At 42.6% G+C, this 16,816-nt stretch overlaps 1 protein-coding gene across 3 annotated transcripts in view; it reads left to right on the forward strand.

Annotated features, from left to right (window-relative positions):
• The window catches only part of lrch2 (leucine-rich repeats and calponin homology (CH) domain containing 2), a 47,719-nt gene continuing 30,903 nt past the window's right edge, over positions 1-16,816 (forward strand). The window contains exons 1-10 of one of the 3 annotated variants that reach the window (XM_049592327.1): positions 1-407; positions 11,023-11,167; positions 11,436-11,562; positions 11,655-11,760; positions 13,747-13,883; positions 14,843-14,973; positions 15,095-15,182; positions 16,182-16,278; positions 16,403-16,500; positions 16,636-16,703. In XM_049592327.1, coding sequence (XP_049448284.1) covers positions 95-407; positions 11,023-11,167; positions 11,436-11,562; positions 11,655-11,760; positions 13,747-13,883; positions 14,843-14,973; positions 15,095-15,182; positions 16,182-16,278; positions 16,403-16,500; positions 16,636-16,703 — 1,310 coding nt within the window. In that variant the 5' untranslated portion in view covers positions 1-94. The remainder of the gene's footprint in view (positions 408-11,022; positions 11,168-11,435; positions 11,563-11,654; positions 11,761-13,746; positions 13,884-14,842; positions 14,974-15,094; positions 15,183-16,181; positions 16,279-16,402; positions 16,501-16,635; positions 16,704-16,816) is intronic. The other 2 variants (XM_049592325.1, XM_049592326.1) reach the window with 2 other exon arrangements.

Here is a 16,816-nt window from a genome sequence, read left to right on the forward strand (position 1 = left end):
TCACCACCACCATCATCATCATCATCCTCATCACTACTCGCAGCACCACCTCAGAAGCCCATCCCCTAGCGTCCGTCCAGGGAATGTGCCCCGTATGCGCATGGGCGGAGAGACTGCCGCTGTGCGCTGTTATTATTGTAAGAGTAATTTCTTTTTTACGAAAATGGCGTCTAGTCAGGGAGGTGTGGGAGCTGTCACGGCTCTACAAAGCCATCACTACTCGAGCGGACCTCACTGGAGCCCAGGCGTCAGCCAGTACCAGCAGCACCAGCAGCAGCACCACACGGCCCGCAGCCTGGACCGGGCTCTGGAGGATGCCGTGTGCTCGGGGATACTGAACCTGAGCGGGAGGAAGCTGAGGGAGTACCCGGGGATGAGCTACGATCTGACCGATACAACACAAGCAGGTGGGTTGCTGCGTGCGTGCATGGACTATATAGGAAACCACGGGTGCCAGTGTGCTTCATATAAAAACGTGCTCACTCCTTTTTTTATGAATGCAGCACGCCCGCATTGTGCATGGATTTTGTCTGGTTTTATTATAGAGGCGCATGACAATATTTAAAGGGAGCTGAGCCGCCCTGTGTAAATGCACATATAAGGCTACATCCTGGTTGTAATTACTCTCCTCTCAGGCTCATATATCACATCAGCCTACTGCACAAGGGGGTCCGTCTGCTGTTGTGTGGTTGTTTTGGTCGACGCCAACGGCTTTGAGTACAGCCCCCCCGAGACACATGAATGAGACGGCAGGCGCACCCAACTCAGCCGCTGTGCAGTGGTTTGCACACCGAGCTGCAGTTGATTTGGCACCGGACTGCTGGAGCAGAATATGAATGAACCATGAGGCCAGTTGTAAATTGTTGCTCAGTGAATATCATTTGCGGTGAGCATGTGACACACGTACAGGCTTCTTCCTCTTCTTTCCTTTTTTCATTTTCGGCACAACCAGACAAAAGATGCAGTGTAGTTGCAGCCTCACCCCCCTGCCTGCCTGCCTGCCTGCCTGCCATGGGTGCATATGCCCATATAGCCCATGATCTTTCAGGCAGGAGGAAGACTCTGGTCTGCTTTTGGTTTCATATGTGGGATAGATATTTATTTGTTATTTGATTTTGTGTTTTACTGGGTTAGAATGATGCAGCCATGTAGTCTGGTGGTCAGTAGGTCAGTATTAGGCTCACGTATTCTGAAGGGTCGGGCTATACATACTTAATTATATCACACATGGTGGTTTAGACAAAAAAAATCTTGTCTAAGTTTCATGATTTTGTAAAAGGGAACCCTGTGTAGGAGGATATTTGTTCCACTTCTCATACTGTAGGCAGATTGAATAGATGATAGTGAAACTCAGTTATTATTAATTATTCTAAGTCATTATCACAGGCGTCTAGATTATGCTGGATCTCAGAGTGGTGGTTTCCTCCTCCGAGATGTCCACGTACCATATGGTGTTACTCTGTCATGTGCAGCTCATGGCAAGCCACTGGTTTGTTGGAGTGCCCCTACCCCAGGGGAGTTTCATTTTCTGCTCCAAGATTTTGGTATGTCTTCCAGACAGTTTTTTAACCTCACGCGTGGAATTGAAAGGAAAAGTGAAAATATTTGTAGTAGTATGTTTTAAACACAAATTGATTGGCTCTGGTGTCTGGAGGCAAATTGTATGTAGGTAACAGGTTTGTTTAACATCAAGTAGACATTTTGGACATGAATGCTGATTGTGGCTTTTTTTTGTTAGTCATATAGATGTGCATAATGATGTCATTTTAAATGATGTGTGCCCGAACAGTGTGAAAATCTATACCCTTGAACAGCTGATTAGTGGACGGTGTATACAGGTATAGGAGGAAGACCCACCTGTTTTCAGACGGGATCCGAAAGTGGAAAGGGAGTCAATATTGCAAATGTCGTAGGGGAGAGTTCCAGAGACTGAAGGGTCTAGAACCCATGGTAGTCAAGATGGCAGATGGTGATGCGAGTTGGATTGCAGAGGAGGATCTAGGAGTATGGTAGGTGTACCTGCCAATCAGCCAAAAAGCCATGGAATATAGAGGAGAGTGTACCCACTTCATTCTCGGAAACCTATCCATCTACTTAGTAGTAAACCCATCTCGTCAACTACCACTACACCACTGCCCTTATAGAGCTGAAGCCATAGATATTAGGCATAGGCTGACATTCAGGGAGGAGGTAGACACAACAGGAACTTATTGCATGGATTAGGGCTGGGCAGTAATGGTAAATGGTAAATGCCTTTCTCATCTTCCAACCACTCAAAGCACTTTTACAATACCCATTCACACACACATTCACACACACTGATGGACAAAGCTAACATACATGGTGCCACCTGCTACTCAGTTACCATTTACACACTTGGGGTTCAGTATCTTGCCCAAGGATACTCTGACATGTTGACTGCAAGAACCTTATGACTGGTGGACGACCCGCTCTAACCCTGAACCACAGCCGCCCCATTGATATCGTAATATGAGACTTGATATTGTCTGAGATTTTGGACACTGTAGGATCATAAAGGTTGTCTCTTCCTGGTTTTAAAGGCTGCATTACAGTAAAGTGATGTAATTTTCTGAACTTACCAGACTGTTCTAGCTGTTTTATTATTTGCCTTCACCCACTTAGTCGTTATATCCACATTACAGATGATTATTTGTAAGCATTTTGTAAAAGAACGCATAGTTAACCCTTCAATCTTGTTGCAATATCAATATTAAGGTATTTGGTAAAAGATATTGTTTGATTTTCTCCGAGTGCACGTTACTTAACACTGATAGTAATCAAAAGAGATACGAGTGTACATTCCTGTCACACCTCTGACTTCTTGCTTACACAGTGACTAATCCCGTTGCTGTGAATTTAGCAGTCTTATCACTTTTTTTTCCCCACATCTTCATTTCCATGCCTTGAATGAAAGGTGTGCCAGGGAGAAGTCTCACTTTGAGATGTGCAAAGACAGATCGACACCTCACAGCAACATCCTTTGCATCATCACTCTGATCTCTGCCACCGTGAGAAGAAACAGCTTTACGATGCTGCATGGAGCCTTTACATTTCACTGGATCGATCGCATCAGAGGCCTTTTAAATGCAATGAAAGGAAGCTCACTCAGATTTAGTGTGGCCATTTCTTCTGCTGTTAGTTCACACTTATTTTTTAATTTACCTGCAAGTTGACGAAATGGCTGATTCCTTTGAAAACTGTTGTGGCAGCACATGTATTTGCATGTTACTTCCTCATGCAATAGAGCTTAATGTCCGTGCAATATTTGGATATGGATCCTTTATTGAAGCTATAGCATTTCATCCCACCATTAACTGGGTGTTATTGTAATTTCAGTCTATCTGATTGCTGGTTTTAGAAGTTAAATGGGGTTTTGATACAGAATGGGGTCTAACTAAGTGACCTCCATCTGACTAATGAGCAGCAGAAGGCCCCAGTGTGTGTAGACAGAGAAAGAGAGAGGCCTGCTCACACAAGGGTGTCTGTTTGCACTGCGCTCCTGGCAGTTTGTCTCCAGTCAGTTTGTTTTCCCATGGGAATGTGCATGAGCTCTGAGCTGCCGCCCTGACCTTGGAGAGGGGCTGGGGAGCAGTGCATCAACCTGGGCAGATGTTCAGGTTCATATCCCAGCATGCCCCTGCCTGCCATTTCCCTGCCCTTTGAGGGTACAGACACACGCATTAGACAGTGCAACATGCATTGTGCTTACATGTGTGTTTAAAGTATGTGTGGTAGCTTGGGGAAATCCTAGGAAACAAATATATTTTAAAATCCACATTGTTAGAATGTGGGTCGCACAGGAGATTTGAGTTTATATCTCCTTGTTTTGTGACTCCCGCTTCGAAATTAGAAACAGAATCTGTCATCACACTACATATCTATCGCCTTCTCGTGTCCTCTAAGAAGAGTTTGGTGTAATATTAAACAGTCATATGAAGCTGGAACAGAAGGTCAAAGAAAAGATAAAGAAGTGTGATTTTTGTCGCCAACTGAGGGTGAATGCGCAAAGATCTGACAGTCAAGAACAAACCAAAAGCTGAAATATTCATAGCATATCACGTCCAGACTTTTATAGTGGACTGTTGAGAGCTGGCTGAAACAGGTGGCGGAGTGAATATCCCACATTTTATGTCACTATGTGTGACTTGAAGCAAACAGTAGGTCTGCTTCTTCGTTGTTAACATTCCTGAAAAGTTTGTGAAGGACGTTCTCCACAAGGACAAAAGTATCAAGCTTCTTGGATTTAATAATCAACCAGTGTAAATACTGTTAACTGTATTTAAGAGCACTGCGGGCCGACTCACTCAAAAGGCTTCCAGAGGCTTGGTCAGTAAAAACATAACACTGTTCTACTCATATTTCGTGCTCCATCTTATGTGAAATCACATATTCTGGGTGTCTTGTTAAAGCCTGTCTTGTCTATCCTCTTGTCAAGGCTGCTGGGAGGCTGTTCAACAGATCTGGCCCCAAAAATTCGCTGGTAGTAATATCAGTGTAGCTTGAAAAATAATCCACATTCCCAACCGGTGCTTCTTCCCTCAGGGCTCCTTCTAGATATGCCTCTGCATGTCTAGACAAGACAAATGCATACCTGTCAGCAGGAGCACAATGCCATGTCACATTAATGACGCTACTGTTCTATGTTTGGACAATAAAAGTAAACTGAAAATGAAATAGTCCTCATTATCATAATGCTTATTGTGTTGCAGCGTCTGTAATAAAACAAAGATTTAATCATACACTATATACCTGATGGTTTACGGACTGTTAACACTACAGACAGTTGAGGAAGCTCTCTTTGTAAGTGCTTACTTATTCCTGACAGTGGTGAGTTTACATATGGAAATATGATATATTTTTAGGAAATATCTGATACGCCCGCAGTACTTCCCATAAAGTTAGCTTCTGATGAAATTAAGAAGAGATCTGTAGATACTCTGGTCAGAAATCACTGGTATAAGAGCTGCATGGAAAACAAAAATTGACCTGAAAGAACCTTTTGATTAAATTAGACCGGCCAAATTATGCCATTAAATAGACTGTAAATAAAATAAGAAACTCTTGTGTGTCACGTAATGGTGGCTGTGCTTATTTTAATGTAATCATATTTCAGAGCATGATTTGGTTAGATGAGACGTTAGCAGTGAAGTCTCCTACATGTGAATCAGCAGGTAGCTTTAGTGTCACCTTAAGTGTACGGCCATGACTTATGCTTATTCAGTTACAATGCAGGCATATGGGTCGCAGTTTCGGTTTCATTTCATGCAGTCAGCAGTGGTAAGGGTAAAAAAGATACAAAGATTATTTAAAATGATCTCATATTGAGTTTTAAAATAAGGTTGCAGTCATCACAGGGTGGAGTAGGCAGTGTAAAAAGGTGGTCTTAAAAGTGCTCAGAGTCGGGGCTCGTCTATCATCTGGGAGGTTATTCCAGGTTTGTGCTGCAGGATAAAACGCTGCTTCACCATGTTTTGTTCTGACTCTTGGGACGGTTAAAGAAAAAAAATATGGGAATCAAACACACTGTGCTATATACTTTATTTTCATGATCATTTGACTGTTGGAAAGGAGTTTGAACACCAAGACTAGGACCCTTAAAAGATGGAGTGTGTGTTAGTGTGATTGTCACCTCCTTGGATAAAAACAAGCATTAAGTGACCATTAATATTTTATATCTAAAGTGCTTGTAATAATGATTCTGTGTATGTTTATAGGGTATAAATGAATCTGTCTGCATATGCACAAGACAGGAATGTATGGGTGTTGTTAGTTTGGGGCTGCTGAGCAATAAATAGGACATATTTCGTGGGCATAGGCGTAGATTGGGGTGGGGGGGGTGGGGGTTGCAGGGGACACAATAAAATCATGAAAGGACTTTTATTTTCTGCCTTAAATCGATGTCAAAAAGACACAAATTGGTGCGTATAAATTCAACAGAATGCAGGAAAGCGCTGATGCACAAAATTACCCCCAACCTCCCCTAAAATCCATGCCCTTGCTGGAGGGGAGAAGTGTACATTGTATGACAGTAATGCATGGACCCGACATGCACTAAGTTAGTGTCTGACTGTGAGTACAGTGAAAGTGCCCCATAAAAGCCCCCACAGACAGCCCCAGTTGTGAACGCTCAAAAAAATCTTACTGCCTCCCACTTATCTTATTGTTTAAATGGCCCCTCAAATCCCCATGAGGAGTCCCATTAATGTATCTAATTAATGTAGGAGCACCTAGCTGACTGACCATCAAGCACCTGAATCCACACACAGGCATTAACCATCCCCACAGAAGAACGCTTCAGACCACACCCAAAAACCCGCCAGACGCCGTGGTCACGTCTGCTACAGGGCGCAAATAATTAACCCCAATTAATCTTGTTTGTGTCGTGCTTCTGTCCTGTTTTTATTACACTGAACCCTGTAGTGAAGTTGCTGAGGTGAGATTTAATTATTTTGGTGTGTCAGTTTCTGAATTTAATGCTGCACTTCTTGTAGACCCTAAGTGACATGTTTGCGTGGTAAGATGATCACAGGTTGAATCATTTAATCGCAACCTGAAAAGAAATATTTCCTGTCCAGAATCCCTCTGCAGCAGTAAAGAGTCTGTTATTTCCTCCAAGCACTCAGCAGGATGTCTGTTAGTACAGAGTTTGTTGTGTCATGGGAAGACATAACCAGACATTATCTGTACTAGCACCATAAATGAATAGATTGCTGATCTGGCGTGAGGGTGCAGCACAGTGGAGCCTTGATGGAGGGGCTCGTCTGCCTGGCGGGCCTCGTCCTGCGGGAGCTCTGGGCGACCAGCAGGTGGATAAAAGGCCCACTGTGGGCTGCAGATGGTGCATGGCCCTGGGTTGGAGGAGGGAGAAGGGGATGGAGATGGACAGGCTCACAAAGACCGCCTCCACCCACCCCCATCACCCAGCGCCCATCGACCCACATGATTCCACCGCTAAAGAAGAATCCCCAGTTGTTTGGCTGGAGGGAGGGAGGGAGGGGAGTGGGGAAGGCGTCTACGTACAGCTGGGTTACAGCATCAAGGTTTGAGCCTCAGGGAGAGGCAGAATTTACTCTTAATGGAGAGCGAGTATACCCTGTGACCTCAGCTTTGGTCTTTCCTTGCGTGGTAATTTCTGTTTCCCTTAACCTCTCGACTTCTTTTCCCTTTGTGCTGCTGACTGTCTCATGGTCTGCTTCTCACTTCTGCTTACTAGCTGCTGTCAAGAGCTCAGACCACAGCTACAGAACGATGTCTGTCGGGTCTATTGTTGGTTGTTTAAGGCTTTTCAGAAATGAGAGTCTATCTAAAGATGCAGACGCAACTCACACACAGTTCTCATGACATCTTGTGACCTCGGGGAGTCTCGATTAAAGGTTGCAGTATATGTTAAAATTATTTTTGAATAATAGCTGCTGATATGATATTGCTAATCCACCCACAGTGAACAGAAAGTCAGTGAGTGTTTCCTTTCAGTAAAGCCCATATAGTGTAATTGTATAATAAAGGTGGTGTCTGTATGTAATTGCGTGCATTAAGGGATGGAGCTGCAGTAGTGTATGGCTGCAGCGCATCAGTGGGGTGAGACAGAATAACTGAAAGCTGTTTTTATCTGTGGCTGTGCAGCTCCATCACATAGGTCTCTAATTATCGTGCCACCTGGAGATAATTCAGAAGACAAGATCGTTCACACACATACACACACACACATACATAGGCACACACACACACCAATTTGCAGCTGCTGGATCAATATGTGTCTGAAGGTGAAGTCTTATCAATACGGTATCCTTACATGTATTGTTCTCATGGTTCCTCGTGTATCCTCGTGTTTCCTGGATGCAGTTTGTGTCAGGGTTTATTTAATAGGGGACACTAAAAGAGAGAGCATAACCACAATAACTTGGGCTGTGTGAGTGATTCAGCAACCTTGAGGGACAATGTGCCTTAACTCAGGCTTTGTGCGTGATCCAAAAGCATGCATAAGAATGTAGACCTCCAGATGGAGCGTGAGTCTGGTTGATGATGTAATTTATGATTTAGTACATGATGTATGTGTATGGGAAAGTGCTGAGTGACTGCTCTCCTCTACTTTTATGTTCTCGGGCAAGAGAGCCAGTATCTAAATATTTCATCATAGGAGGCAGATGCAGATGAAAGGCTGTGCCCACATTCATTGACTGAAGCACGGATTACATTCACATACTAGCTGCAGAATAGTAGGAGCTACTCTGGGCTGGTTAATGAGGGACTGTGATTTTGCAGCAAACTGGGAAGCAGAGTGCAAGTGAGTTATAGTCAGGCCTGTGCTAACTGTGTCACACACACTTTTAATTACAGCTCGTCCTGTATTGATTCAGCACAGCACGGATCAGTTGTAGCTTTCTCATGCAACTGAAGTGATTGAGATATAGAAAAATATAGTGTTACATATAGAATATCTCTGAATATACAGAGGGGCACCACATATTACAACACATGCCTGATTAATATTTAATATCTCCTAGTATTCATAGAAAATATATGGTAATGCTTTTTGCCACACTATCAGCATGGCTTTCAGGGATGAAAATGTCAGCTTGTGTGTCTGTCCGCTTTTGGTCCAGACTGAAATATATTATATTATATATTTTGAATGGATTGAAATTTAGTACAGATGTTAATATCCCCGACAGGATGATTTTTTTTAAATGAATTTGTTAATTATTCAATTTAAAATCAGGTATAGTTTGGATTTTTCCAAAACCAGTGCCAAAACGTTGCTTTTAAAACCGTACTAGTTTCTGAAAAGTGCCTGAACGGATACTTAAAAACAAACAAACAAACAAACAAAAGCACAAAATGAAGGTCAATGTCATTAATGCTTTAAAATCTGAGCAGATGGGCTCGGTTTCTTCTTCTTGGGAAGAAGGCAAAGAACAATGGAAGAAGAAATGACCCAAAAATTGCAAGAAATTAGTAAAAAGAGAATATTAAAAACTAAAAAAATCAAAAGTTAGAAAAAAATATGAAAGCTAAAAACAAACAAGGAAATAACTTGGAAAAAGAGCTTTAAAATATAATAATTATGTAGCATTATTTTAAATATAAAATAGTGATAATTATAAATACAGTTGCTCCCTAGCATTTTAAATATAATTTTCTAAATCTATTTTTTTCTTAGCAAGTTGCTCATTGCCTTTTTCCTCATGTTTTTGAAAGACATTGCACCAATTTGCTCAGGGTTCAAAGGTTAAAATACTCACGAAAGGCATCTGAAAGCAGCCTAAGAAAAGTGATGTTGCTTCAGGTTTCAAAGGGTTAAAGAACTTTTTTATTTCAAATAATTTGAATGTGAAATTAAACAATATATTATACAATAAATCCAAGACACATTTTACAAATTCACACAATAATAATATAAATAAAACCTAACCCAACTATAACTAGGGCCCGAGCTTAATAAAAGAACACTAAATAGCAGTTGCAGTACATATAACAGCAAAATAAATTTTGTGGTGGGATCAATAATTGTCACAGTAACTCAGGAGAGACTCGGCAGCTGGATGTTTCTCCATAGCTGGTCCACCTTAAGTGAGTCTGGTCAGGTTTTAGTGAGAGGCTAACTTTGACTGCAAACTTCAGGGCTAAACCTCCTCATTTAAATCAGCAGGTGGAGAGCAAGACACAGGAACTTGGCTTGTGTCTTGAACAGTGCCACTGAAGAGGTGCTGGTGTCGAGGAGTTGTAGAATTTATTCACTGACAGACAGGCTAAACTGTGCACACACTGCACTGCTATGTTTAACTTCGCACTCTCTGCTCTGGTCGCTTCAGCCTCACCATAGACGTATCTATGAGCCTCACTGTCACTTGCAGGACAGGGTGCCTTTTTGCCTGTCGACCATTTTCTAATTTACAATGGAAATGAACTGGGAAATTTTTTTGTACTTTGAATGTAAAGAAGGTGTCAGAGTGCATAAACAGCATCAAAATAGAGCTTGTTTTATTTAAGAAAAAGGTATCAGAAAAGGGCCCCCCAGACCCCTTGACAGAGGCCTGAGCCAAGTCCTTTATATGCCTCTGTAGACCTGTGTGAGGCTGGTGTGACTGGATTTACCTCTTGGCAGAGCTGAGTAAGGTCAGCAAACATCAAAAGGTTGAAAACAGGCAGTTCATTTATTATATATAGCAGTAAAAATGATAAGTGTTTGTTTATAAACTGGCTCAGGTAGAGCATGTTAAGTACCCCTGCAGTAGCACCTTAGCATTGTCATGAGTATGTTGCAATGCTAACATTAGCATTTAGCGTAGAGCACCACTGCCTCAGAATTGTTAGCATATGAAAAGACTGGTCTCTTTCTGCAACATAGCACCACAACACTTGGTATATCACATTACACTGCACATATGTTAAATTGATGTCGATATATCTGATGAATTCCATGTGTGTAAAAATACATATTTCAGTTAAGTGCAGTTTTATAGCTCAGACGAGATATTATGCACCATTAAAAAGTGGCTCCTAATGATCAAGCCTAGAGAGATAAATCCTATTAAAGAGCTTAATATTTTTCTTGATAAATTATTCAAAAGTTTCCAGTTGCATACTAAACCTACCATGCTTCTGTACAATTTTTTTTTTGAATAACCAGTTGGTGGTTATCTTCTGCTGCTTGCAACTGATCTGTCAACAAAAAGAAAACATCTGGAGTGAGTCCTGACACTTTTCGCCCATTCATACAAATCTAAAGCCATTACTGTGCCACTCCCAGTGAGATCAATATTGGAAATTCCAAGATATTACACTGCCAGTAGCACTCCACCCCTCAAGGCCCAGGACTCTGGTGTAATCTTAGACTAGTACTCAATGAGGAGGCATGCTGCCCGCCGCTTTGTCAAGTATTGATTGGTCTTTCAAGCCTCATGCTGGAAGCAAACATAATGGACGGTGCCAGGGCTTGACAAGATTAGAATATGTATGTCACATGCGTATCTTATCAGCTCCTGTTCCTTTGCCTTGCAGACTTGTCCAAGAATCGCCTCACAGAAATCCCCCCTGAAGTGTGTCTCTTCGCCCCCCTCGAGTCGCTAAACCTCTACCACAACTGCATCAAGTGCATCCCAGAAGCCATTATCAATCTGCAGATGCTGACTTATCTAGACATCAGGTGGGTCACTGCCAACACTTTACTTTCACTTTGCTTCCTGTGTCTTGTTATATACGTTCAACAAAAGTGAATGTGTGTGTGTTTGGTTTTATATCTCTCAAGAAGTGCTTGTTCCCTTTTCAGTGCACAAACAGGACAAAAACGCTTTCATGAAAGAGAAGCACTTCCTCTTTTGCTGAAACTCAATTCCCAGTGACCAGACACTCACTGTTACATGCCTCTGTATACTGTTTTAAAGTAGGTCAATCTTTTATCTGTCTCCCTACAGCCGAAATCTCCTGTCAGTTTTGCCAAAATACTTGTTCAGCCTCCCCCTCAAAGTTCTGCTCGTGAGCAACAACAAGCTTGTGTCCATCCCTGAGGAGATCGGCAAGGCCAAAGAGTTGATGGAACTGGTGAGCAGTGTGTGTGTGTCAGTGCGTATAGACTTGTGTACACTGTGCGGCCCAGAGCAATCCCATTCCCTACACTTTGTCTCCCCTTGCAGGACGTGAGCTGTAATGAGATCCAGGTGCTGCCAGCTCAGGTGGGGAGGCTTCATGCCTTACGAGAACTCAACATCAGGAAGAACTGTCTTCACATGCTGCCTGAGGGTCAGTCCATCACACTTGATGCTATCCATATTTCATTTCCCTGTGTTCTTTAGCAATATCCCATCATTTATTTAGGTTGACACTTTTGGCAAGAGCACCAGTCCTCTCACAGCCAAGACTGACATCTCTACTGCTTGTTTTGTGTTGGCTGTCATGTTACAGTCTGTGCAGCCAAAATGCCCTTGATGAGTGATAAATAGTGATACAACAGAGGTGAAGGATTCCCGGAGTCTAGACATGTTTTAACAATCCTTAAATGTAATGCAACAAATCATGCAGCCTCTGATATTAATAAAAATAGTAATGATCTTATTTATAAAGCACTTTTCAAAACAGTTACAATATTTAAAACAGACAAGACATGAAAACTACTTTCAAAAGAACTGATAAAAATATTTAAGTGTATAAAAACTGAGAAAATAAAGCACAGTTTAAATGAAGTTAAAACTCAAGTAAAATCAGGAAAGGCTCTCCGATAAAAGTATGTTGTAAGAAGGGACTTAAAAGAGATCACTGACTCGGTCGACCTGATTTCCACGGGCAGATTGCCCTGACAGCAAATGCTCTGTCCCCTTTAGTTTTAAGACCTCTGCCCGAGGACCTCAAAGTACATCCTTGCGTGTACGGCACTAAGAGGTCAGAGATATAGCCGGGAGAGAGACCATGAAGAGCCTTAAAAGTAATCAGTAAAATCTTAAAATCTGTTCTAAAACATACTGGGAGCTGATGTGATCACGTCTCTGGCAGCTGAATTCTGAACAGTCTGGAGTCGATAAATAGATTTTTGATTCAGGCAAGAAAAGAGGCTGCTGCAGTGATCCAGGCGTGAAGAGGTGACAAGCTTTGTGAAATGCTGCGTACAACTTAAATTACTGTCAAACCAGACTCCAAGATTCCTTGCAACAGGTTTGATATTATCCAATAGGGGACCAGCCAAAGGCAGAGGTTGTGGAGTTACGTGCTGTTTATATCATAAATAATAGTTTATATTGTATATTTTTTTATTTATAAGTTAGAAGGTGAAAGTGATAAGGGTTGCAATAATTAAGAGCAACTTTGGTGGTTAAGTGTGTTTAGGTCATATGAATTCACCCAGGCTGGACTGTTATGAAGCAGACATAAAGGCAGTTGTGGATACCTTTCCATAGTCTGTATGCATTTGAGTGAATTAAATGAAAAAAAAATATAACACCATCACACTCTTGAAAGGACAGTTCACCCCCAAATCAAGAATGTCAATTCTTCCTCTTACCTGTAGTGCTATATGGCTAGATGGCACTCTTTGCAGAAATCATGACCAGGTCACTCTAGATAACCCACAGACTTTGTTGTGAGCAGTTTCATGTAGGAGCTCACTGAACTACACCCGTCAACTGTATCACCACACAGAAGGAAGCGTGCATCTACTGCTAGCTCAGCTGAGGAGGACACCATTAACGTTTACATCTCACGCTGTCAAAAGCATGAGCCTCTCATCCATGAGTAGATGCGCCTTACCTTTGTGCAGTGATACTGTTGGTGGGTGGGGTTTGGTAAATTTGGAAAATAGTTCCTACATGAAACTGCTGACAACTATTTCTACGGATCATCTGGAGCAACTATCATGACGTTGCTGTTGAGTTTGTCAAATGTATTTTTTTAGCGCTTTGAGCACCACAGTACGCCACCAGTTTAGAAGATGAGGGTGATTACAAGGTAAGGAGGGTGCAATGTGAAGTTGCTATAAGTTACATTATCTAGTGATTTTTGGAGTTTGACTCATACTAGGGACAGAAATCTAAAGTGTTGATTGAGTTCCTCAAATTTAACAGTGAATACTAAATCAACAGGGCACTCCTTCATGATGTACAAGAGATGAGACCATTGTGGACTTAGTTTTTAGGGTGTTGCCGTACTCTGATTAGGTCTAACAGGCTAGCATAACAAAGCATCCAACTCGCAGTGCATCACATTCAACATACGCTGTTCTCTGGTCTGTACTTGCAGAGTTGGCTGACCTGCCTCTCATCCGACTTGACTTCTCCTGCAATAAGATCACAGAGATTCCTCCAGCTTACAGGAAACTCAGGCAGTTGCAGCACATCATCCTAGATAACAATCCTATGCAGTCTCCACCAGCACAGGTGGGTGCATTCATGTCATGATTCTGTTTGTTCACATCACACAGGTGTTGAGTGTATACATGACATGCAGCATGAATGGTTTTTAAGGGTTTTCTGAGTTGACAGGTTGACATGTCGCTCTCATTCTAATGAACCTGGTACAGTTGCACCATCTAGTGGATGAATCAACAAAGTTCTCTCTCTTGTGGCTACAACACCTCTGACTCTAGAGCAGTGGTTCCCAACTGGTTCAGCCACAGGGTCCAGATTTCTCCTTAGTCATTAGTTCAAGGTCCACACAGTTTGATATGTTTAGCGTCATACTTGTGTTTGGCCATGTCATCCAGTTAGTTTGCTATCTCTTTCAAGTGGCTGTCTGTTAGTCACCCAGTCTACAGCAGGAAATTCCCAGAAATTCACTGTACTTCAAAATAAAGTGTGTCTTATACAAACTTCACTTGTGGCCCTTTCAGAATGGACCCACGACCCACCAGTTGGGAACCACTACTCTAGAGACACCTTCCTATCTTGTCATTTCTCAGCTTGTACGCCTGTGATTCCTTTCCTCGCCTCCTCTCCTCGTGTCTTAAGCCCTCCTAACTGAGATGTGAGCAGAGGAGGCAAGAAAGAGACACAAGGCACTTAACAAAATGAGACATCCATTCTTTGGAGCAGCCATTTTTAAGTGATGTCAATTAAACATGACATGTGGCACAGCTGCGCCATCAGCTGTGTGTGACACCTCTTTTATACATCTCGGGTCCAGAAAGGACTTCTACAAAGGATACACCTGTGCCTCCTCACTTACCGCTCTTCCGGCAAGCCTCCTCTCTCCTCAAGATGCATTTTGGGAATTGAGACATCCTTCAACGTGGTGTGCTAAGATCTAAGATTTGTAGGTCGCTGGGAGGAGGGAGGAAACGAGGAGGCAAAAAATAGAGGAATAACAAGATCCCCTGGTGTGCTTTTTTACGTTTCAGATTTGTCTCAAGGGCAAAGTGCACATATTCAAGTACCTGAACATCCAGGCGTGCAGGATGGACAAGAAGCCGGACACCCTGGACCTCCCCTCCCTCGGCAAGCGTTGCCTTCCACAGCCACTTACAGATAGGTACTGACACAGTTATTGTCACTGTTATATCTTCCTTTAACATATTATTTGCATGTACAGTAGTTACCTGTTTCAAAATACAGCCCTAATGAGCACTTTGGGTTTTTTTGCACATTTCCAGCATGGAAGATTTTTATCCCAGTAAGAACCACGGGCCTGACTCTGGAATCGGTAGTGACAATGGTGACAAGAGGCTGTCTACAACTGAGGTCAGAGTTCAAACACTTGAGCTCAGCTGATTGCCAATGCATGATGAACATGTTATCATGTTGTACTACTTAAATTCAACATTTCAAGATCCAAATATATAAAAGCACCCTGTGGAATTTTGTTTCTGATTCACTGCTGCTAGCCAGATGGTTGCATATAAATCTAACAAACGGAAAAACCCTCGCTGAGGCATTAGCACTCACAAGCAGACCCTCCAGACGAAGCAGCAGAGGATAAAACAGTCCTTACTAGGCAGGAGAAAAGTAGACGGGTACAACAAACAAATCGTGAGAGGCCAAAGCAGCAGGCAGTGGTAAAAAACTGGCAGAGGATCATAACAAAAATGGTGGGCAGAGCAGACAAGAGTCAGATAGTGATGGCAACTTGGCAGCAGAATATCTGGCAAGAACTAAAAGCTTTGGACCAGGTAGACTGGCTAATGGGAGGCGGGTGTGCAGCTCGGGTGGGTAGGTGATCAGGGGTGACCGGTTGAGGTGGGAAGTTCTCTGAGGGTGACTGGTAGACAGATGGGGAACGGCTGAGTCATGACAGGAAAGGCTGTTGTGGGAAGTCACCAACTTCGAAACATGTGTAGGAGTCCACCTTTGCCCCTGACACTAGGAACCACCCTGCTGCTCCTGCTGCTGAGTCAAAGTGTTGCATTAGAAGCCAACATATGTCATAGACTTGGAATTTAACAGTCACTGGAAAAGTTATGGAATTAGTGAAAGTCATTGAAAGTTTTGGAAAAGTAATCTTCAGTGGATGAGCTTCCACCTAAGGTCACATAGCATCAAATGTATTTTCTGTAGCTGTCGACGTGTTGTAGCTCAAATTTGTGATGTGTGTGAACCCTGATCGTCAATCTTGTGAAAGCAGAATAACATTAGAGACTTCATCCAGTCACATTCGTTAAAAAGGAATACTAAAATACTGCACTAGAAATGAGGAGTACTTGTACACAAATAATCCTCTCTCCTTTGCTTCTTCTCCTGCAGCCTTCAGACGACGACACTGTCAGCCTGCACTCTCAGGTTTCAGAGACAGCCCGTGCTGATGCCCTGTCGCTCCTCTCCAAAATGGATTCTTGCAAAGGTTACCGAAAATAAGTATCACATATTCCCTTTGAAAGCAATAACAGAGACACGGGGTGGTTGAATGAAGTGCCTAAAATGTGACAGTGTATTTGATGAACGCGGATGCTTCCTCCCTCTATCAGATCAGGATCTCTATGACTTTATAGACCCCAACCCGGACGAGGATCCTGCTCTGTCAGAGTGTGACGGGCAGCAGAGCAGTCACGTGTCTTGTATAAAGGTGCGTGTATGTATCTGTTTATCAAAACGGATCATTTCAAATGTAAAGGAAATCAGAACGAGTTCCCCAGGAGATAAAATCAGTTACAGGCTGCTGGTTCCTGACGTTATGTTTTTGTGTTTGTGTGTGTTTCAGGAACTGGAGAAAGTTCTTAACATGTCTCACCAAAGCAAAGATAAAGACGGCTGGAAAGAGGAGTCAGGGTGAGGTCATAATTCACCACATCTTTGAACACTGATGCTTGAGCAAACATGTTTTGTCTTATTCATTTCACAGTGCATGGAGCTCATGATTGCAATAACTGCACAAGGAGTTC

This window comes from Epinephelus fuscoguttatus, linkage group LG12 (genome assembly GCF_011397635.1).
Source record: "Epinephelus fuscoguttatus linkage group LG12, E.fuscoguttatus.final_Chr_v1".
Lineage (NCBI taxonomy): Eukaryota > Metazoa > Chordata > Actinopteri > Perciformes > Serranidae > Epinephelus > Epinephelus fuscoguttatus.